Genomic DNA, 23,247 nt, shown 5'->3' with positions numbered 1-23,247 from the left:
ACCCATTCTGAATGTACCTAGAAATGTTAATTGTTGTTGTCTGAAAGAAAATGTAGTTATTTACTCCTGACTGTGGATGTTACTGAAAAAAAAGGGGACAAGGAAATTTCTCTCCTCTGAGAAACAGACAGAAACCATTTATTGTCCATGAAAAACAGGAGATAAGGAGGAGAATTATTGAGCCTTATATGGGATCATAAAACCAGTATTTCTATTGAATCATTTTTAGTAACTAGCAATTAATTTTAATTCCTATGTTCATCTTTTGAAAGTGTTCCGTGGATCCTTTATGAGAACTGACCAGCTAACAGATTGTTTTGTTATAAAACATTTCTGGCTTGTGAGAAATTATTTCCCACTGTAACTACATATTCCTATGCTTTGCTTTTTGACAGTGAGTTTTCAAAGAGCAATAATTAAGTTTCACCTGAAGTCCTCACAAGGACATATTGTACTGACCTACCATTGGAAATGAGAGTATAGGGAGAGGGAGTACAGGGCCCATGTTTTAATACATTGTTCTACTGTCTGAAATCTAGTGTGACAGTGTGAGTGTTTCACTGGTGGCAAGAAAAGCTGGAATGATTTACTGCAAGTGAATTCATGTGTAGGCAGGAGTCAAACTTGGCATACAAACCATTAACACAAGTGAGCATGAAAATCTGGGTTGCTTTGACTTGAGAAACCGTAAGCCTTTGCCTGATAGAAATTGTATTGGATTATGGATCCTTTCTATGAAGAAGTCACAATCAAGTAATTCATTAACTTTACAAACAAGCCTAGTACCTTGTCCATAATTTGAATAATTAGGAAGGTCATCTTCCTCTTTAAAAAAATCATGCTTCCCAAGCTTATCAAGGCAAAATTGTCTATGAATCCTTAAGATGCAACACTAATCTGTCTAATGACACATGAAAACTATTAATTGTTTCCACACATTTTACCAACTGAACACTTACCCACTGTGGCAGAAGCTGATGACAGGAGAGACTTTCCCCAGGTACCCCAAGCTCCCCATCTACTTGCTTTAGATGAAGAGTCTGCAGCCTATAAGAACAAAAATGTTACTCCACTGTCTAAAAATCTTGTTCTCAAGAGGCAGGAGGAAACACAAAGAAACTGTCAGGCAACAAAGTCTGGCATTTAATAGGTGATGACAGATTGGGTATTATGTGGAGTTCAAACTTCTGTGCACAAAAAACCCAGAAGCATAGCTCACATCATCTGTTCCTAGAAGAGCTTTACTCTCCAGAGATGTCTTTACAGATGTCCTAATATTTCTTCAGGTACCCAATCCTATAAAGCCATACCAGTTTATTGAGGCTACTATGAGGGAGAGGTAGGAACCTGTCTCCTTGCTGGGTTGGAGGCAGGAGCCAGAGTTGGAGGCTTCTCTTCCAAAGTCTCCTCATGTGTGTAATTCAGTAGATGTGCACAGGGAACTCCTAACAACTGAATTCAATAAAAACACAGCCAGAGGAGGTGCTGCATAGTTTTTACATTAATGGCTAGTGCTAAGCCATTATCAGTATTCCATATTTAAATCATGTTAAGAAACTGTTGTCTCAAGAATGTGTCCAGTAACACATCACCTTTACACAATGCAAGTTTCATTGCAACCAGACTTGAAAGACCAAATTAATATCATACTGGAAAAGTGAAATTAAACTACTACTAGTTTTCAAAAGCTTGGTGTTGCAATTTAATTTATCCCTGTGTAGGTTTTCCACATAAATTCCTAGGTTTTTGTGAAAAACAGGACATACATTATACAAAATTCTGTCCTCACAATGCAAGGAGAGGAGGGCTTTTAGAGAAAAGAAAGTATTGCTTACTGGATTGCTTTGCTCATGCAGTGTTTCTTCCAATTCAGGTTCTGTATCAAGGCTTACAGTTTCAATGCACTCGGTGGGCTTGTCTTCAGTTGTGTCTTCACTGGAAGGCAGGCTGGAAGGCAGGCCTTCAACGAGATTTTCAGTCAAAGGGTTTTCATCAATGACTGTGTCTCCTTCCTTTCCATTACTAACATTCTGAGTGACCTGTCCATGTTGATCTTGTGAAGACTCAGGCAAGATCTCAGCTTCTACGAGGTGTGGTACTGATTCATGAGGCAATACCTCATTGCTGGGCATCTCCATTACTTCAGGTTTTTCTTCAGGTGGGGCGCCATCAGATACGTCTTCAGACATTTTCAGTTCTGAATATAGAAAGCAAAGTCTTTTAGGTACCATAAACATTTCAGTGTTTGTTATAAAATACACAGTGTTTACCATATGCTACTGCTGAAAAACAATACAACCTTGATGTAAGATCTCCAAAAGCATGGAGCATGGAGCCCTGTGGCATGCTGGCACTGGCATCAGGATAATACTGTAACTCCACTCACTCTGCAGGATCCCACTCAAATACAAAGAGCAGCATTACTGCTTTCCAAAATATGGTTTAGTGAGAGTGAAAGGATATTAATTTGTCTGGAGTAGTCAAATGTAGGAGTTTCCACATGGCTAATTTCTATATTCACTATCAGGTGTGTGTGAAAGACCATTGCAGAAAATAATCCAAGCTGCAAAGCCAAGCAGTTCTTGCTCTCCCTTTGATGGCTGAGACATACACAGGGTTCCTACAGCCTGCTGACTGACTGCCAGAGGGGAGGATAACTCTCTGTACCTACAACTGTGGTGACATTGATATGATTGAGAAAGGGCATAATCTGTGAACATGACGGGCCATGGGCCCTAGAGCCATTTCACAGACACAGCCATAGCACAGAGTCACTGCTCACACTGTTTCTGTATCACTTGTCCCAAAGTCTTGCTCTTTGGGGAGTGCAACACTTCTCACCATCTCCTAAAATTCCTGTGTGATTAAACTTCAATTTTGAAGCCAAGGTAAACTTGTATGAGGTAGTTAATGATTTTTTTTTTAAGTTATGAACCAGTTTGGTCTTACTTATTCCTTATCTTCCAATGTAATTTTGGAGGTATTTTCCACCATTGTGCAGTCATCAGGCTGAGGACGCTGATCGGTAAAGATAAAGCCACAGAGTAAACTCTGCAGCTGATTAAGAAGTGGCACTGCCGGAGTCCAAAAGGACTGCTGGTCTGTCATTACTAGCATTTAATTGTTGGTAACAACAGTGTACCTGGCACTCAGAAGACAATCCTTGACAGAGAGCTTGCAAAATGTTGAGTTGCACGGCATAAAAAGACTTGTACAGTCCTCTCTGTAGATGCTGCCTTTTCATTGACTCTCATATTAATTAAATATGGCTCAAAGGTTTGCATCAGTCAGGAAGAATGGAGATTGTAGGAGAGACTAAGAACAGGGGGGAAAAAAGGCAAAAAGCAAAACATAACTGGGATTTAGGAGAAATCTGCCTAAGAAGCATGTATTTAAATTAGTATATTTTATTAAAGTCTATAGAACTGTATACATCTATAGCTTTAGTAGCCTGTTTATCTAATGTGAATGGAGCTCACTTCTATTAATAGTTCCATGAGTAGCACTTTGGACCAGTGAACAAAAAACATAAGTAAAAAAGTAAGAACTTGCTATCACTTGTATTACTTCAGCTTACACTGTACGTTAATTATCTTCAGAAAACATGAATTCTGAAGTCAGAATCTTTGCATTTGACAGCTTACCATTAAAAATACAGCAAATATTATAAAATGCTTTATTGTAGGGAAGTAGTGCTATTGTTGTAACAGTACTCACTGTGTGATGGACAGCATCACCTGAGGAAAATTTTTGTATTTGTAAGTCAAATTCCATCATAAGAGATGAGGATCCTCTATTAAAACCTGTAAAACCTTTACACACATACTTCATAATTTTGAATGGGCATTAGCTCTGAGTAAGCCCAGCACTTTTTAAAGGATGACACAGACGTGCACATGGATTTTTCCACTGCTGGATCATCTTTGGGTACCACTGGGGCCACGGTCCCTGCAGCTGCCTGCTGAACCTTTCTTCCATGAGCACGGCACGTAACCGCGAATTACCGCGTCTGGCAGAACACATGAGCCGGGCTGCACCCGGGGCCAGCGTCATTCAACCTCTCATCCGTGAGACTGTCCTGATCCAAATCAGCTCGGACAGCTCCGCCCAAAGGGAATTACTCTACGGGGAGTTTGTGAGGGAGATGCTAAGGCCAGCCCGGACCGGTGGCGGGGGAGAGCCCGGCCCGCAGCGCCCAGCCGCGCTGAGGGGGCCGGCGGTGGCGACACCTGCCGAGCCTGTCTGAGGAGTTTCATCTCCCCTGGAAAGCACAGCCCAGCTGCCGCCGGGCGCTTTGGGCACGAATCACCGTCCCCGAGCGGGAGGGAGGAATAACTTTTTTGGCGACGGCACCTTGCTCCCCTCTCGCTCGACGCCCGCTATCCCTCCTCCACCGCGGGCCGCTGCGGGCACGGCGAGCGCAGGCGAACGCCCCAGGCAGCTCCCCCTGCCCCGCTGCCCTCTGCCCCTGCACCAGGCGGGGCAGGAGCAGCGGGGGCGCCGCTCCCGCAAGCCCGCAGCGGCCACAACTTCCCGCTTCTCCTTTTCCTTTTTCCCCTTTTCGAAACTCCCCTCTGGGACAGAGCTGTGTGGCGCAGCCAGTGTCAAAAGCGGCAGAAAATGCAGAAATCGCCGCGCTCCTTACCGCTCAGCAGTGCCCCGACCGGCGCGCCCCCGGCTCCTTCCCTTCCCCGCCCCGCCACGTCGGCAGTAGCGGGGGGAGGAAGCAGAGCGGGCCCGGCAGCTCGGGCCGGCCCCAGGGCGGGAGGGCTGGCTTTTGTCCCTCGCTCTTCTTCCGGCTGTGTGAGGTGGCCGCCTGCTGTAAAGGGTTAGCCTCATGCCGCTGCCGAGCCTTTCCCGGGCTTCAGGCTTCTCTGACCCAGCGCGGGGAGCCGCCCCGGCCGCCATGCTCGCCCCTCACGGCCCTCGGCGCGGGGGACGCGGCGGGGCCCGGCGGGACCCCGCTGGAAGCGCCGGCCGGAGCGTCGGGCGCGGCTTCAGCAGCGCTTCCCTCAGGGCCGGCGCCACCCCCGCGTCCGGGATGAGGCGGAAAAGGGGTGAATTTCATAGAATCATAGAATGTGCTGAGTTGGAGGGGACCTATCGGGATCAACGAGTCCAACTCCTGGCCCTGTGCAGGACACCCCAAGAATCACACCACGTGCCCGTGAGCATTGTCTCTAAACGCTTCCTTGATTCAGATAAGCTCGGCGATGTGGCTACTTCGCTGGGAAACCGGTTCAGTGCTCACCCGTCCTCTGAGAGAAAAAGTCCAAATTAATCTAGTTGCTGAGCTGGCATAAAACTTTTTTTTTTTCTTTTAAGAAAGTAATCATTCCTCAAAGTGAGCACTTACTGACCCGTGGGGTTGCGGAACTGAACGGAGATGCAGCGTTTCAGACACCGCTCGGCACCTATCGCTGTGTTTACGGGAAATCCCCTGACAGAAGCCGGCGGTGTGTGCACGCATTTCCAGTCGGTGAAACACTTGGTTGAGCAAAGGGGTTGCATGCTGTTCCCAACAGCCTGTGGTTCTTGTTTCTGTGTAATTCCTCATACCCGTTCCTCTTTTTGCGACCTCATTTTAAAGAGAAGCATGGCCTTTACAGTGGTGAAAGGCAACACAGCACCATTTCTATCACTAGTCTGCCAGCGAGAGAAGTTACTTTTGACACAGAAGGCAAACCAGCACATCGTGAGCCACTGAGGAGAGCTACTCCAAGAGGTCACATGAAATCATACAGTACTACTGTAAGGCTCATCAGCAGTATAGCAGTGAATTTTCCATATTCTGTTGCTTACTACCTATCCTATCTTTCAATTTCATTTTTGGATGACCTCTTTTCACCCGAGGCTGAGAAATTAAATATAATCTACAGAATAAGCCTTTAAGTGAAAAGTAATTTTTTAGATTATTTCCTCTGCTTCCTGAATCATTGAAATATTAAATAATGAAAGTGTAATGATATGCTAACCCAGAAAGGTAGGTTATAGTGTGCAGTTCTGTATTTAGATCTCAGCTATGGTGGAATTTCTGACCAACATTAAATAGAGAGACTGGTTTATATCTTTGCCAGGACAATAACCCTGTGTTTGGGCTTTCAGTGCCAAAGTCACCACTCTGTTTTAATTAAAGAAAAAATCCAAACCAAATTCCACTCAGTGTTTCCATGTTCACTGTTTAACCCAATGACAACACTGCTGGAGTAGGAAAGAGATTATTATTCCATTCCTATTAAATGGAAATTAAACTAAGACAAATGGTACTTTTATAAACCAGCCTTGATAAGAGTCTAACAACTAAATTGGTGCAGCAAAATGGACAAAAAATTACAGTAAAGCATAGAGACTTATTCAAAAGAAGTACTTATTTTCATATTAATTTAATGAAGGTAGAAAGTAGTAAAAAGATTCATATTTCTCCTGTTTAATATATTGCAAAGCATAAAAATGTAAAGTTCAATAATAATAGAATAGTGGAGATGTTACAGTAATGTTGTATGTGAAAAATACATCCAGAGAAAAGCAAATGCCATTTCACAAGCTGTCAGTAGATGGCACAAACATGTATATAAAAATTTGGGTGTTCCTAAGTATTGTTACTCAGTAGGATAGAGTTACAGGAAGTTTCTTTTTTTTTTTTTATTTTCCTGAGAACATTTTCTGCTTTTTCGGACAGCAGGGATTTCTGGTGAGAAAAGTTTTAATTTTGTTGACTTCGTGCTGTTGCTAGTTAGCTGTAATTGTTTTATATTCTGTATCTTATTTGTAAATGAGCCTTGTTTTTTGTAGAAAGTGTACGATGTTCTTTCCAAGTGTATGGGTACGGAACGATGGTGAGGTTGCTTGTGTTCGGAATACTTATCCAAAAAACCTGTCCAAGTAGCAGTCTCTCATTATTAGCACTACACCCATAGTTAAGGGGGGCAGAGTGATGGCAGTAGTTTTTCCTGATTTTTCTACAGTTCAGGAACTGGGTCTAACCTGATGGTGTGTTTCATCCTTGTGAAAGGCATTTTTGTAGCATTAGTTTTTTGCTATGTTGGTAACCTGCGAAGTGCATGTCTTAATACTGAATTGTCTCAGCTATATGCATTCTCTATTTCTTATATGGAAGTTTAGTCAGTTTCTACCAGTTTTATATTGGAAAAACTCTTAAAACCTCATTTTTTTTCTCTCCCCCTGCTCTTTAAACAACAGGACACTTTCTTGCCATGCTCTTGGCTTGCCTAGCCTTCTGGATTGCTTTTCTTGATTAAGCTTTTTTTATCACGTTTGAAGACATGAGGATACTTCTGAATTAAAAGTGATATGACTAAGAAGGATAATTTCTACAGTATTAGCCTCCAATCACAGGTTATATGTTATAAAAGTTTTTACTTGTGTTGCTTCATATGATATTCCAAAGAAATTTTGAAGGTACTTGTAAATAATTTGACTGAATGCTAGGATATATGAAAGAGAAGGAAAATAAAGCACATGTAGAAGAATCAGATCCTTTTTCATCTGGTCCATGGATATTACTGAAATTTTATCCAAAGAAGGAATAATGATTTAAAGGTAGATTTTTTTCAGTTTTCTCTTGAAGCTATGTATTTTGGTTAGTTAAACACATTAGTAAAGTTGCCCAAACAATCAGAAGAACAGAACTGAATATGCCCAAATGCATTTTTGGGGCTGTGATGCATATAATTTTTCCAAATGAGAATTTGGAAAAAGGCTGGAAAAGTTTTGCCATATTGCCCCACTATTTCTAGATGATTTCCAAGCTTAGTTTCATGCATTCTTTACTAAAGAACTCAGTGGACTTTTTTTTGTGTGGTTTTTGTTTGGTTTTTTTTTTGTTTGTTTGTTTGTTTGTTTGTTAGATGAAATAGAACATGTATTTTGCCCCAGTAATTCTGAGAAAGCTTATGGAATAGTTAATGGCACAGTGAATGTAGTCCTTGAAGTTGTAAACCAGTCTCTCAGGTGGTAGCTGCTGTCTCATTGTAGAGTCATTAGAAATATAAAATCACAAGTTAACCCCTTCAATATCAAGGGAAAGGTAAAGGCCGCTGCAGTCATTAAAAAGTACTGTGGGAAACCTCAGGCAACATTATGATTTAAAATTAATGAGAGGGAAGGGGAAAGAAGAGGAAATAAAAAGATATTAGAAATCTGGAAAACAGCTTTAAATAAGATTTACACATGTAAAATTGTTAACCAAGTTCTTACCAGTTCCTCTTTTAGAGGAGCAGTATAATGGATTTATGCAATAGCTAAAAGGAGATTTAAGACAATATTCTCAATGGCTGATTTAAACAAAGGGAGGCTGGCTCTCCTAAACTCCTACATTCAGAAAGAAAAAGTGACCTCTAATCGGGAAAACCAAAGCAAGGACACAGTTATGATTTTTCCTTTTAAAGTCTGTTTAAATAAACCTCTCTTTCACAACAGAGATGTTTGAGGTCAGTGTCCTTAGATCAGGGCTGGATTTTGTGCTCAGAGGTTCTACATCTATTTTTGTGTATATTTTTGTGTAGCCTGCAAATATTCCCAGTGTGTGTGTGGTGTTCTCTTTGTACACTTGTCAGACCAAATGTGACCACCTCACTTTCAGAGTCTAAATTCAGGAAATGTTTAAGCTCAGACAAGAAGTGAACCCTTCTGTGGGCTTTCCCAGGGCATAAATATAGATCATTCTACCCTCACCATCATTTCCCTAGTTAAAAGAAGCACTGATGATCCAGTCTCAGCTATCTAAAGACACTCAGCTTTTGATTCAGGCTCTTAAACCTCCGTGCTATGTTTCAGTTCAAGTGTTACTGTCAAAAGTCCATTTTAAAATAATGTCTCTGAGCCCAGTTCACATCACTTAAGAGGGAACCTGAGGAGAGGATGATGTGTTGACGCCAATTATTGTACTTTCTAATCAAAGCTTAATACACAGTTTAGGAAGCATTCATAATGCACTGTATCACAGCAGAAATTCTGTAAGAAAGCAGCAAATTTTGGACACCTATGAAATCAAACATGGTTTGTAGAAACCTGATTCATTATTTGTTAAATACACCTTATTTGCCAAATAAAAATTTCAGTGGTCTGTTAATAAAGAATGTCTCTCCCGAATGATTGTAGAAAATAATTGCTTTTTGAATCAAATGGAAAAATGAGAAGTTGGAACCTGAGAAAAATCTCTCTCTCTGATGGTTCCTGCACAGCTACTTAATAATACAATCTGTTTTTTGCTTGTGTTTCTTTAATTTCCACAGGATTGGAACAAAAATGGACAGTTAAGAAAAGTATTGAGCGCCTGCAAGGAAAGAGAAAACAGTATGACACTAAATATGAGCTTTCTCAGAAACGTTTTTCTGTATAAGTGTCTGTTTGCATTAACTTTTTGGAACCATGTCAGCCTGTCTGTGGAAGATGAACTCTTTACATCTGTTTCTAAAAATTTTCCAGAAGATGTTTCTAACCAAAAAATCACAAGCCTGCCACTCCTGTATACAAAGAGTCATCAGTCCGAAACTGATGGTGATTGGGTTGTGATACAAAATACTACAGAAAGCCTGTCATTGTCAGAAATCAAAAAAGAAAATGTAAAAAAGTTGATAGCTTTATTATCTAATTTCAGACAAGGATCCAAGTTACAAAATCTGACACTGACAAATGTGTCAGTGAACTGGAATGATCTCATGGAAATGTTTCAGACTGTATGGCACTCATCCGTTGAATACTTCAATATTAACAATGTAACACAGCTGTCAGACATTGAACGTTATAACTTTGACTATTCAGGTACTTCCATGAAAGCATTGACAATGAAGAAAATTAAAATCACAGACATGTACTTTTCACAGGATAACCTATACAAAATATTTGCAGACATGAATATTACAGACATGACAATAGCTGATTCAGAGATGATTCATATGCTTTGTCCTTCTCGTAAGAGTTCCTTTAGATACCTAAATTTTTTAAAGAATGATTTAACAGATTTTCTTTTTCAAAAATGTGACAACCTAGCTCAGCTGGAGACATTAATCTTGCAGAAGAATAAATTTGAGAGCCTTCGCAAAGTAAGCTTCATGACGAGCCGTATGAAATCCCTGACATACCTGGACATGAGCAACAACCTGCTGCGCCACGATGGAGCTGGCGTGCAGTGCCAGTGGGCCGAGTCTCTGGCAGAGCTGGACCTGTCCTCCAATCAGTTGGTGGATGCTGTGTTTGAGTGCTTGCCAGCCAACATCCAAAAACTCAGCCTACAAAACAATCACATCAGCAATGTCCCCAGCAGGGTGGCGGAGCTGAAATCCTTGGAGGAGCTGAACCTGGCATCGAACAGGCTGGCCGACCTGCCGGGCTGCGGCGGCTTCACATCCCTGCAGTTCCTGAACGTGGAGATGAATTCGATCCTCACCCCGTCTGCTGACTTCTTCCAGAGCTGCCCAAGGGTCAGGGAGCTGCAGGCCGGGCACAACCCGTTCCAGTGTTCCTGTGAGCTGCAAGCCTTTATCCAGCTGGAGAGGCGCTCCGGGGGGAAGCTGTTTGGCTGGCCGGCGGCCTACGTGTGCGAGTACCCAGAGGGCTTGCGAGGGACGGAGCTCAAGGACTTCCACCTGAGCCCGCTGGCGTGCAACACGATGCTGCTGCTGGTGACAGCTCTGCTGCTGACACTGCTGCTGGTGGCTGCGGTGGCCTTCCTGTGCATCTACCTGGATGTGCCGTGGTACGTGCGGATGACGTGGCAGTGGACGCAGACGAAGCGCAGAGCTTGGCACAACCCCCCTGCAGATCAGGAGGCCATTCTGCAATTCCACGCGTTCATTTCCTACAGCGAGCGCGATTCGCTGTGGGTGAAGAACGAGCTGATCCCAAACCTGGAGAGGGGGGAGGGCAGCGTGCAACTGTGCCAGCACGAGAGAAACTTTATCCCCGGCAAGAGCATTGTGGAGAACATCATTAACTGCATTGAGAAGAGCTACAGGTCCATCTTTGTGTTGTCTCCCAACTTTGTGCAGAGTGAGTGGTGCCACTATGAGCTGTACTTTGCCCATCACAAGTTATTCAGTGAGAATTCCAACAGCTTAATCCTCATTTTACTGGAGCCCATCCCTCCGTACCTTATCCCTGCCAGGTATCACAAGCTGAAAGCTCTCATGGCAAAGCGCACCTACATGGAGTGGCCGAAGGAGAGGAGCAAGCGCGCCCTATTCTGGGCCAACCTCAGGGCAGCCATTAGCATTAACCTGCCAAAAGCTGATTAAAACTTGTATGAGGAAACAGATTAAGCATCTTTCTAATGAAGTTTCATCTGTTTTTTCTCAGTGAAATAATAAATACAATTTCCATTCGTTGTAAGTGTGTTTAACTTATTGTTACACAATCTTATTTCCAGCTTATCTGTGTTGCTTCCTAACTGTACTCAAAATTCAATTCATCTTATTGCAAATCTCTTGAAATAGCAAATTGCAAATGAATTTGAATGTGGATTTTGAAATACGACTTGAAATATTATAGTGAGTTTTTCTCAGCAGAATAAAATCTGGTGCAGTTTAGTATAGTCATGCAAGAGTGCTTCATCTGGGGGATAGTTTGCAGAGCTGCTTTAATCACAAAATTTATACAGCTTTGTCAAAGGAGATTTTCTCTAAAATTGGTTCGTGTCTAAGAAAATTAAGGATCCTGAGAAGATGCCTGAAGTCCAGAGCTCAAAATGGTTGCTAAATAGTCTTTGTTCAGGTTTGGTGGATAAAAGGATAGAACCCAGACACAGAAGTTTGTGAACTTTGAACTTGCCAAAACCAAGAATTGAGCAAGGAAGAAAAGTTTTGGGGTTTTTTTTCTTAAAGAAAAAAAAGCTGAGGTACTTCACTTTTTAGCTTGGGATTACAGCAAGGGAGAAGCACAGAGCTCTAAGACCATGGGTCTCGTACCATGGTCCTGGTACCGTTTTGATCTGAGAGATACCTTGACCAGAGGGGGTGGGAGGGCATCTGCAGTAACAGAGCTGCCATCATATCGTCTATGTTTTGAGAAACTCCTGACATGTCTAAATTATGCTTTTCCCCACCTAGCTTTCTACTTTTTGTCTTCTCATTCATATATCTTACTTTATGTTTATTATTAAAAGAATCTGTCCTTTTCTGCTGAAACAGTATCTCTTGTAGCATGGCTATGACTTCTGGCCAGAAAGTCAATAACCAGTCAAAGCCTGAAAAAATTTCCTAGGTCTTGAGACAGAAGGTAATTTAATGGTTTATTCACTGAGTTAGAAACACAAACTACATTTACAATATTTGCTTTTCCTTTACAGAAACATAGCAGCCCCCTCTCTCTGTACTTATACTGTTTTAGCTTGAAGAAAGCATCCCTGGGCTCAGGCAAACTTTCACAACTGCTGAAGATGATGACAGCAAACTTCCTCTTTGCCCCAACAAGGGAAGTTTGTTTGAAATACCAGAGCTAGATGACCATCAAGCAGGAAGTTTCCCTTCAAAAATGTTTTTCAACATTTATATGAGAGAAAAAAGGGGTTGTTATGATAAAATCCTCATGTAGTATAGGATGTCTACATTTTATCTTATTTCTGTCTTCCATTACTAGCAAAAGGTTTTAATTTTGATGCTTCTTTTTGCCTGAGGTTTAAGCAGGCTGAGATTTGACCTGAAGCCTTGAAATGTGAGTGACTGTTTATGACCTGTAGAAGAAAGGTCAAAGTTAACACCTTTAGCTCTCTCATCCCACTTTCCCTCAAAATCAATATAGCACACCTGTTATCAAATTGCAGACATTTCATTCAGAACTGTGGAAATAAATGTTTTCTCTGCTTCCTCCTTCCCCTCCCACTGCTGCTTCAGTGTAAAAACTGAAGATGATCAGACAGCTTGTTTTGCCTATCCCTTTCTCACAACCATGGACAGCTGAATTATGTGGTACCTTGCTTGAAAATGTTATTCAAAAGCCTCAGAGTTTAAGGCCAGGAGTTTTAGTAACTCTTGAAACCTCTGTGATACAATTAACATCCCCTTGTGTGCAACCTTTAGAACTCATCTGGCTTCTTCTGTTGGCTGGAAGACAGAGGAACACTCTGAAAGTCAGAGTTTCCAAGAAACCTTCCTGTTGCTCATGTGGGAGCCATAGCCATTACCAGAAATGAAGGAGTGGAAGGTTTTAACAAGGCAAGCAAGGTTTGTTTGCCACTTTGGAAAGAACCTGCAACTATGTGACTCAGGGAATGTAGCTGATGTTATGATAAGCAGAAGTATATAATTACAGTTCTATGGTATTACAGTTTCTGGATTCCAAAATCCTTGAGTGAATAAATTGGAAAGGGTGGCTTTTAATGAGCATGGGCATCAATTAAAACTTATACTTTGGAGCCAGAAGCCCACATACTATTATCTTTTTTTTTCCCATATGTGCCAAATAATTGATTAAACAGCTAAACGTGGAATGAATTATTAGAGCTAATTTCTCTGATTCCACAAGAGAGAATGAGTTTCTCAAGTGTTATTAGAATATTTCAAACAATTATCTCAGTCTCTGTCATACTCTCAACTCTTTCTATAAAACCAGCTTTAATCCATGAAGAAATTTTTCCGTGTTCATGGAAAACTTGTCTCACAGCACGTGAACCAGTTTATCTGCAGAGTTTGGAAAGGGCCTGACCTGTTCTGTGCAGCCTGGTGATGTGTGCCTGCATTTGGTACTGCGCTGAAATGTATAACTGCTGCTGCACTCCAGTTATCAGGAAAAGGGAGTGTGTAAATGTGTTCTGATATCAGATACTGTATCAGAGCAGATTCCTGGCATTTAATTAGTCACCTTGGTGACTAGCAGGAATGCTATTTTTGCATACATAAAAATATCAACATACAAAACTGATAACATGGGAGTTAAACACCCTCTGAAACATAAAAAATGTGCAGAATGAAATTCAAGAGTAAAAGCGGAAATGTTTTTCTGTGTATTTAAGTGTGTATAGTATAAAGGAAACTGGCAGACAGGCAGACTTGACATAGTGTGAGTTGCCTGCTGAGAGCTCAGCTCTTCTTTAGCTTTAGAAATGTTACAAAACATCTTCACTAGCTGTAAAGAGGTAGAGGAAGGAAAGGCACCCAGGGGAAAATAATGGGACTCTGGGATATTCTGCTGAGAGGAAGGTTCAAAACCTCTCTGAAACCCATGTTTTTACTCAAGGCTTTGGTTAGTCTGTTTTCTCTTGGAAATATTTGCTGAGATTGACTATAATGCTCATTTGTAGTCACTGTTTGGTCAAGAGAAAACAGTATTTATAATCAATAAATGAGAAAATTGTGTGTTCTGCAAGGTGGCTCTGGGTTACCAGTTTGATTTCCACAGCTTTGATCCTTGTGTCTATTTATACCAAAGCAAAATTGGCTTGAGATGTGATGCAGTATCCACCCACTTTGACTTGTGGTGGAATTTAGCCTTTTTTTTTCACCAACTTGACATACAGGTGACAATGACAATTACAGTTAAAATCCTTGATGTGACCAAACACCAACGTTGCAAACCTTTAATTATTGTATTAACTTGTCATGAGTGCTTCGATGAGTTCATCTGCTGTGACTGTGCTTTAACCCTATGTCTTGCACAGGTTAAGTTCCCTTCTGCAGTTCTTGTCAGAGAGATTCTTCAGTCTTTTGGCATGGTGCTGGTCCTGAATAACTTTTCATACCTCGCCAAGGGTTCTGGTTCCTCTCTGGGTAAATAATGATGATATACAGGCAGAAATGTGAAAGGTCTTTTTGGGAAGACTGATGCAAAAACTGCAAAAAACCCATCAGTTTAAAATTCAGAAATGGAACAAGGTATCTGCATGAACATGTGTGAGCTGACTATGGAAAAGATGGTATGTAGCTGGTACATTTCGAGATGCATGAACAGAAATACATTGCTTTTAGGTTTTGCCTGTCATGCAAAATGACTGAATCAATAAACTGAAACCAGCCCCAGACAAGACTTTGGTGAATTGGTTAGTAAAAATAAATTATGCAAGGTTCCAAATGGTTTAACAGAGGTATTCAGGAGTATGAGTTTTATTTTAACTATCTGCAAATTTTTCTTTTGAGCAAACTGTTTATTTGAATGTGTTTTAAAGCTTCATAAACAAAGGTGGTAAGAAAATTAAACATACTACAACTAAAAGGCGGTTTTAATAGTTGTGTGTGCACTACAGTCAATTCTGATGAAAGCAGATGGTGTATTTGATTTTATCCATGCAGCAAATTTTTTTCTAGGAATTATGTTCAAAGTAAAGTTGCCACTGTTTCAGCTAATTGTGATATCATTGTTCAGTCAACAAGTGCCTTACTCTATTCAGTATCATGGATTAATGCCTACCAATAGAAGTGTCTCTTTTAACTTGGAGTCTAGATGGTGTTAGCTGGCCAACACTCTTGCTGCTTTATTGAGAAGCATTCATGATCCCTGGTCTTATCCTGGGTCACAGATGCTGATTGTCTCCCAGGCTCATGTCCCTGTTCACAATATTAGCTGAATGGCTGCTTTCTTGGAATTCCTTCTGTGGGTGCAACAGCGTGGTCAGACAGCGAGCAAATGGGTTTCATTTTCTCACAGTGGACTTCTGAGACTTTTTAGGGAGTCATAGAAACAATGATAACTTGTTAGTATAAACAACCTGCAGGTGGTGTTTTTCTACTCTGTTTTGCTGTTCTTCTCAAGGAGTGTTTATGAGAATGATGTTTTTGTTAGCTAGCCAATCAAGTAGAATGTGTCAAATCTGTCTATAAAAGAGAGGATTTTTCGTATTAAATGCACTCCTCCTGCCTTCAAGTGAATTTGTGTCATTTCTGGCGCAACGGTGACATCCAGACTGCCCTATATTGTGTCGTACTCTTTGTGGCTTCATTACAGCTGTCTTGTCATAGGGAATATTCCCTGTTAATTTTTATAATTTTTTGGAGGAAGCCACGATGTGAGGTATCCTTGATAACCATTCTAGTGTAAAGATGATTGGCCTGTAAAGGTTTTTAACTGTGCCAGTTTGCCCCTGTTACTAGCTTTGGAGATATAAACTTCTGTCATCCTTCAGTGGATTACACTAATTACTCTCCTTGATGAGTAAAAAATTTTGGTAGGGTAGAGCACTGCAAGAGATGTTGATATGAACAAAAGTTGGCAGTGAGGGTTCTGCTTCCTCTTGTGTGCAAAGAGGAGATACAGTTGATGGATTTCTAGAACATCTGTGTAACATCAGAAGCAGAAGCACTTGAAATTAGAAATGCAGAATTAATTGAACAGTCTTGCCAAGGGAAATATTATATACTACAGATAAGTTTATTTCCTCCTAAAGCAGCTGGTTATGTAAATATTACAGGAGTAAATGTATTTTTAGTCTGAACTGTTAAAAGTTTCCTTTCATTGTGCTCTTAATACCCACATTGTAAGGAGGTTTCATTAATTCTTAGAATTGTATATCTTGTTTAAAAAAGACCTGTCTTTCTGCTTCCTGAGGTAGGTAATTATTGAGGAATTAGCATCTCATGTGAGATTCCCCATCCTGAAGATTACATATGTTTGAAATTTTATTTTGAGGCTGCTAACCAAGTATGCAGAGGACTTTTGCTGGTTCTTCAGCTTGATGAATTCCATGCACAAAAGGTGGGTTATATTTGCTTCATTATTTATAATAATTTTGTCTTTGATATATGTATATCTTGGACTTCATCAAATCTCAGGCGCTGGTGTTTCTTTGATGTTGGAAGATACTGTTGCATTTTGAAGTTTCAGTGAAAACACTCATCTGAATTTCAGCAAAGAGGAAAGGGAGAAAGATAATTTGGTATGGGAGTTTTAGTTCTCAGCCAACTCTAATTTAATACCATTCTGAAACAGCATTGGAGGGGTAACTCTTGATCTTTATTATTGCTTTTCTAGATATATTTGCTTTTCCCTTTGACTGTGGCACTCTGCAGGGCTATAGAGTGTAGCTTGTCCCTTGCTGCAGTATCTAGCATAGCATGTACAGTAAATTAAAACTCATTTGGCACTGGAACACGTACAGAGAATATATTTCTGGTTTTTCCTCCCTTCAGAACATTTCTTGCTTTATTACTGACATCCCTTTTGCCCAGGAGGAAGTTCCTCCAGGTAGTTCTAGATCAAAGTTTGTTTGATTCAAGAGTTTGATTGTTTATCAGCCTGGGCTCTGAAGCACAGAACCAACTGCACTTTGGAGGAGCTGGGTCAGATTTCCTTTTCTTGTTTTTGTCTTGCAATTGATACTCTACTTTGACCAACCATCCCAGCTTCACTTCTTTTGTGTCCTCAGATACTCTAGCACAACTTTCTGAAGGCATAATTTGACCTCTCTTTGGCATTCAATAGAGGTAGAAATACTTTAGTGATTTATTCTTTTAATGCTTTTGGTGATGTTTATTGCATGTATTTTTGCTTTACTTAATTAAGAAAAAAATTGATTAAGCCTTATATGAAACTTGGATGGGAGGGGTTGAGTTTTGACTAACCATCAGTTAGTCAAATTATTAGGGAATAGCACATGTTATAACCTAGAACTGAAAAAAAAGGGTTTTTTGTTTTTATTTAACAAAAGATTGCACAGTGACAGATTTTTAAAACTTTGGGGTTTTAGATCTTTTTAACAGAAAAAAATCAGAACAGAAAATAAAATCGGGGATGTTTGTCTCCTCAAACTGTTTATGAGTTGTTTATACTTCACGCAGTTGCTGTTCCCAGGGCTTTTTCCCCTTCTTCACCATGTTATCCCAGAGGCACTACTAAGGTTGTGGATGAGCTTGGCCTTGGATCCAGCTGCTACTGGCTCTGTGGAGCACAGAGGAAGCCTTTGGCAGCTTCCCACAGAAACCAGACCTGTATTCCCCTGCTACCAAAACCTTGCCATGCAAACGCAATAAAATGGACTGTATAATTCCTCAGAATTCTTGGCTTATTGGAAAAATGGACTCATGTCTTTGTGCTATAGCAAGGACAAAGCTGATAATCTGACTCTGAGAGGGTGCATGGCAATGTCCAGGTCTTTGGGGTATGAAGAATATCCTTTGAGTGAAGAGATTGTTTTTGCACCAGTTCCTGTGAGGATAGTTTTATTGGAGTTTTGTCCTCAAATTTGTGTGAACCTGGGATGTACAGAAACAGCAGATGGATGTTCTCCTTTATTTTGATGTTTGCTCTCCTTTATTTTTCTTCTCATAAATGTATTGGTGTTGGTTTGTACCAGGTCTGTATTTTTTTATGATTGTTAAGAAATTTGTATTTTTTAACATCTATGTGTTTGTAACATACCAGTGGCATTCTGCCCACTATAAGAGAATTAATTTATATTTGACTGAGTCAATATTAGAGTTAAAGAATGGGAGTGAGGATGATTGGTAAGAACTGAAAACAGGAGTATGTAAGAATATTTTTTTATTACATAGATTTTATACTGAAGTTTATTTTCACAATAAAAAAGCAACTTCAACCATTCAACAGCTTCATTAAATTTAATGTATTTTTTTCCATAGGGCTGGACTCATCAGTGGGACATATTGAACAGAAAACAAAGATATGCTTCTGTGTTTCTGTAAAAAACCAAGATAAAGCTGGATAGCATAATGAGATACCTCACAAATATCTATGTCTTAACTTGTGCCTTTACATTCACACTATGGAATAATATTCAGCCAACTGTAGAAGATGAATTTATTGCAAATTATTCAAGCAGTTTGCTAACTAATGTTCCAAAAACCATTCCAGTCTGTACTCAAGTATTAGATTTATCACATAATAGGATCTCTGGACTTAGTATCTCAGAATTTATTCATCTTTCTGACCTTCAAGTATTAAATCTTTCTCATAATCTAATAACAGTCCTTGACTTTAGTGTCTTCATTTTTAATGAAAATTTAGAATACTTAGATTTATCTCATAATAACATTTCAAAAGTTTCCTGTCTAACTCTTGCATCTCTTAGACATTTAGATCTGTCTTTCAATAAGTTTACTGCCCTGCCCATCTGTCAGGAATTTGGGAACATGTTTCATTTGGAGTACCTTGGATTAAGTGCTACGATGGTACAAACGTCAGACTTCAGGTATATCAAACATTTGCAGCTGCACACTGTCTTCCTGAACTTGGGAAACTTTTCACTGTATGAGCCTCAGAGTCTGACAGTCTTGACTACAAGGAACCTCCACATTGCTTTTGCAGCAAACCAAAACTTCATTTTTTCCCTCCTGTATGATGGAATGTGCACTTCAGAAAACTTAAAAATAGTTAACTTAAGATATACCTTGAGTTACAAAGATTTCCCCTCTCCATCTTTAATGCTTCTGAAGAAGATCAAGACAACAACTCTCACACTTGAGGCTGTGGATTTACAATGGGCTATCATCCTGCAAATTTTCATGCTTATTTGGTGTTCACCAGTGGAACATTTGACTGTGAGAAATTTGACTTTTAGGGGACCACTGGAGGAGCTGACTGAATATGCATTTCAACCCTTATTAAGCTCTGTGGAACAATTAATCTCTTTGGATGGCTCCATGAAAGCATTAACTTTGGAGCATGTTCGTAATAAGGTTTATTATTTCAACCAGGAGATTCTATACAGACAGTTTTCAGAGATGAATATCGCCAATTTGACAATAGCCGATGCATATATGCCACACATGCTTTGCCCCAATAGAACAAGCTCATTTCAGTACTTAAATTTTTCTCACAATGCCCTGACGGATGAGTTGTTCCAGAATTGCGGCACTCTCGCGGACCTTAAATTACTTATTTTGCAGAAGAATAAATTTGAGAGCCTTCGCAAAGTAAGCTTCATGACGAGCCGTATGAAATCCCTGACATACCTGGACATGAGCAACAACCTGCTGCGCCACGATGGAGCTGGCGTGCAGTGCCAGTGGGCCGAGTCTCTGGCAGAGCTGGACCTGTCCTCCAATCAGTTGGTGGATGCTGTGTTTGAGTGCTTGCCAGCCAACATCCAAAAACTCAGCCTACAAAACAATCACATCAGCAATGTCCCCAGCAGGGTGACGGAGCTGAAATCCTTGGAGGAGCTGAACCTGGCATCGAACAGGCTGGCCGACCTGCCAGGCTGCGGCGGCTTCACATCCCTGCAGTTCCTGAACGTGGAGATGAATTCGATCCTCACCCCGTCTGCTGACTTCTTCCAGAGCTGCCCGAGGGTCAGGGAGCTGCAGGCCGGGCACAACCCGTTCCAGTGTTCCTGTGAGCTGCAAGCCTTTATCCAGCTGGAGAGGCGCTCCGGGGGGAAGCTGTTTGGCTGGCCGGCGGCCTACGTGTGCGAGTACCCAGAGGGCTTGCGAGGGACGGAGCTCAAGGACTTCCACCTGAGCCCGCTGGCGTGCAACACGATGCTGCTGCTGGTGACAGCTCTGCTGCTGACACTGCTGCTGGTGGCTGCGGTGGCCTTCCTGTGCATCTACCTGGATGTGCCGTGGTACGTGCGGATGACGTGGCAGTGGACGCAGACGAAGCGCAGAGCTTGGCACAACCCCCCTGCAGATCAGGAGGCCATTCTGCAATTCCACGCGTTCATTTCCTACAGCGAGCGCGATTCGCTGTGGGTGAAGAACGAGCTGATCCCAAACCTGGAGAGGGGGGAGGGCAGCGTGCAACTGTGCCAGCACGAGAGAAACTTTATCCCCGGCAAGAGCATTGTGGAGAACATCATTAACTGCATTGAGAAGAGCTACAGGTCCATCTTTGTGTTGTCTCCCAACTTTGTGCAGAGTGAGTGGTGCCACTATGAGCTGTACTTTGCCCATCACAAGTTATTCAGTGAGAATTCCAACAGCTTAATCCTCATTTTACTGGAGCCCATCCCTCCGTACCTTATCCCTGCCAGGTATCACAAGCTGAAAGCTCTCATGGCAAAGCGCACCTACATGGAGTGGCCGAAGGAGAGGAGCAAGCGCGCCCTATTCTGGGCCAACCTCAGGGCAGCCATTAGCATTAACCTGCCAATATCCAGTGAAGCAAATGAGTAGGAGAGTGATGTTACACCTACTAGTAATGTAAGTGTGTGAATAACTTGACTTATTTTCATTAAACTCAGTTAATTTTTTTTTTCTGTTTTCTTACAATATTCCCAGTATGTTGTGAAATGTGGCACATATAGAAATTGCTATTGCTTATTCAAGCCATCCAGGTAGCCAGAAGTCCTCTGTTGTTGCCCATCATCAACAAAGAGAATGCTAGATTGACCTTATTTTCAGGTTGCAGTTATTTTTTACTTTTCCCATTGAAAGCTATATTTGAAAGTAATAAGAAGATTGGTTTGTTTTGTGTATTCAGGATGCCAAGGCATACATTTAATCTTTGTTCTGACATGAATGTTGTGAGATTAAGATTGTAAGGATCTGCTTTCTTGGCTTTCATTAAATAACACAAAGAAGAAAAGTCTTGTTTGAATCGCATCCAGTACATTGGTACAGTAGGTGTTAAGAGTACAGTATCCACACCCTTTTAGCCTGTTTTCCGTTCCTGGAACTCTTTCCTTTCATCACAGAGGCTTTCTTGGGTATGTGCTGAAAAGTTGAATCCATTAATTCTTATTTGATGTTCTTCTTCCTTTGCTGTATTAAAAATTACCAATTGCCTAGAGATAGATACCTGCCAAGTCATGAGTTCATAGAATTTGCTATTCACTGTCTTCAAATTCACAGTTAATACCTGTAGTTATTTTTTTTTTATAGTACTGTAAATTGCAGCTTTCTGCTATCAAGCTATATATACTGGATTGCATGTTTTTTCTCTTTCCTAGTACTTGGAAACTTGATGTTTGGAGGTGAAGCACTTTTATCTCCAAGCTTCCACTGAACTCTGTTACCTTGCTCATTTAATGAGCAGGTGCTGAGGGTCATCACACAGGTGAAAAAAAGAGTCATTTTCCCTAGGAAATAACTTCTCTGCTAAAATCTTACTGATTAAACTAATGGTGTTTGTTAGTAGGAGACATCTAGTAACTTGCTGTGCTTGGATTCAAGAGTCTAATAAACATCTAATTCTTCATGTGTTTTTAAATTTCATGTGTCATTTCAACGGCGATGTGGAGTTGTGCCATTGTACTTACAGCTTAGTGGAAATGCAAAGTCCTGAGATCACAACTGTGGGCAGCACAGGAGGTGATCAAACTGGTAAGAGTTCCCTAACACTCACTGAGGTGGCTCACCAAGCACTCACCAGGTGTGCTAGCTAGATGAAACGGTAAAATTGAAGCTGTGGGAGAGCTTCCTGGTGTCCTGCTGGCACCCACCTACCAGTTCAGGTTAACTGGGTGGGATTGCAGTAGGATGCCAGATGCCTGGCTCCTGAGCTTTTGAAAGAAGAGCTCAAAATCCCTACTAAATCTTAATTGTCACTCAGTTATTTCCACACTGATTAAATTTGTATCTCTCCAATTTAGAGGAGGATGTTGTGGGGCACCATGTCAAAGCCTTACCCAGAAATCAAGATTTAGTAGGGATTAGGGATGCTGGTGGATGAGAGGCTGGACATGACCCAGCCATGGGCACTCACAGCCCAGAGAGCCAAAGGTGTCCTGGGCTGCATCCAGAGCCCCGTGGGCAGCAGGGCAGGGAGGGGATTCTGCCCCTCTGCTCTGCTCTGCTCTGGTGAGACCCCACCTGCAGGGCTGCAGCCAGCTCTGGGGCCACAGCACAGGAAGGACATGGACCTGTTGGAGTGAGTCCAGAGGAGGCCCCAAAGATGATCAAAAGGGCAGAACACCTCTTCTGTTGGGACAGACTGAGAGAGCTGGAGTTGTTCAGCCTGGAGAAGAGAAGGCTCCATGGAGATCTCATTGAGGCTTTTCAGTTGTTAAATAGGGCTTATAGGAAAGATGGGAATAGACTTTTCAGCAGGATCTGTTGTGGTAAGGCAAGGGGTACTGGTTATAAACTAAAAGAGAGCTGATTTAGGTTGGATATAAGCACTAATTTTTTATAATGAGGGTGGTGAAACACTGGAAGAGATGGCCCAAAGAAGTTGTGGATGTTGCATCCCTGGAAACATTGAAGGTCAAGTTGGGAAGGGCTCTGAGTGATCTATCTGGTTGAAGATGTCCCTGCTCATTGCATGGAGTTGGACTAGATGACCTTTAGAAGTCCCTTCCAACCCAAACTATTTTGTGATTCTATGATTTTACAACTTTACAATTTTACCTCTCTAGAACTTCTTGACACTTTCAAGTGGGGAATGCTATCAAGAAATCCTGTG

The 23,247-nt window shown here is 41.3% G+C and overlaps 3 protein-coding genes across 5 annotated transcripts in view; 2 read left to right on the top strand and 1 right to left on the bottom strand.

Annotated features, from left to right (window-relative positions):
- Positions 1-4,807, bottom strand: part of FAM114A1 (family with sequence similarity 114 member A1) — a 32,483-nt gene extending 27,676 nt beyond the window's left edge. The window contains exons 1-3 of one of the 2 annotated variants that reach the window (XM_059470121.1): positions 4,646-4,807; positions 1,836-2,197; positions 960-1,047 (exon numbers count right to left, since the gene is read on the bottom strand). In XM_059470121.1, the coding sequence (XP_059326104.1) occupies positions 960-1,047; positions 1,836-2,189 (442 nt within the window). In that variant the 5' untranslated portion in view covers positions 2,190-2,197; positions 4,646-4,807. Of the gene's footprint in view, positions 1-959; positions 1,048-1,835; positions 2,198-4,645 lie in introns of those variants that run through there. The other variant, XM_059470122.1, reaches the window with a different exon arrangement.
- The window catches only part of LOC132072110 (toll-like receptor 1), a 29,037-nt gene extending 17,688 nt beyond the window's left edge, over positions 1-11,349 (top strand). The window contains exons 1-2 of one of the 2 annotated variants that reach the window (XM_059470119.1): positions 6,634-6,691; positions 9,255-11,349. In XM_059470119.1, coding sequence (XP_059326102.1) covers positions 9,318-11,255 — 1,938 coding nt within the window. In that variant the 5' untranslated portion in view covers positions 6,634-6,691; positions 9,255-9,317 and the 3' untranslated portion in view covers positions 11,256-11,349. Of the gene's footprint in view, positions 1-6,633; positions 6,692-9,254 lie in introns of those variants that run through there. The other variant, XM_059470120.1, reaches the window with a different exon arrangement.
- Positions 11,350-16,406: 5,057 nt separating this feature from the next.
- LOC132072856 (toll-like receptor 6) lies at positions 16,407-21,441 on the top strand. The gene is made up of 2 exons (XM_059471382.1): positions 16,407-16,638; positions 18,522-21,441. Exon 2 carries the CDS (start codon positions 18,612-18,614, stop codon positions 21,015-21,017), a length of 2,406 nt encoding a protein of 801 aa, XP_059327365.1. The 5' UTR covers positions 16,407-16,638; positions 18,522-18,611; the 3' UTR covers positions 21,018-21,441.
- The last annotated feature ends 1,806 nt before the right edge of the window (positions 21,442-23,247 follow it).

This window comes from Ammospiza nelsoni, chromosome 4 (genome assembly GCF_027579445.1).
Source record: "Ammospiza nelsoni isolate bAmmNel1 chromosome 4, bAmmNel1.pri, whole genome shotgun sequence".
Taxonomy (NCBI): Eukaryota; Metazoa; Chordata; class Aves; order Passeriformes; family Passerellidae; genus Ammospiza; species Ammospiza nelsoni.
This window is presented reverse-complemented; position numbering and strand designations above follow the sequence as displayed.

What these genes read in the sequence shown, in the direction of transcription:
- LOC132072856 (XM_059471382.1), top strand. Translation starts at nt 18,612, where the DNA reads ATGAGATACCTCACAAATATCTATGTCTTAACTTGTGCCTTTACATTC.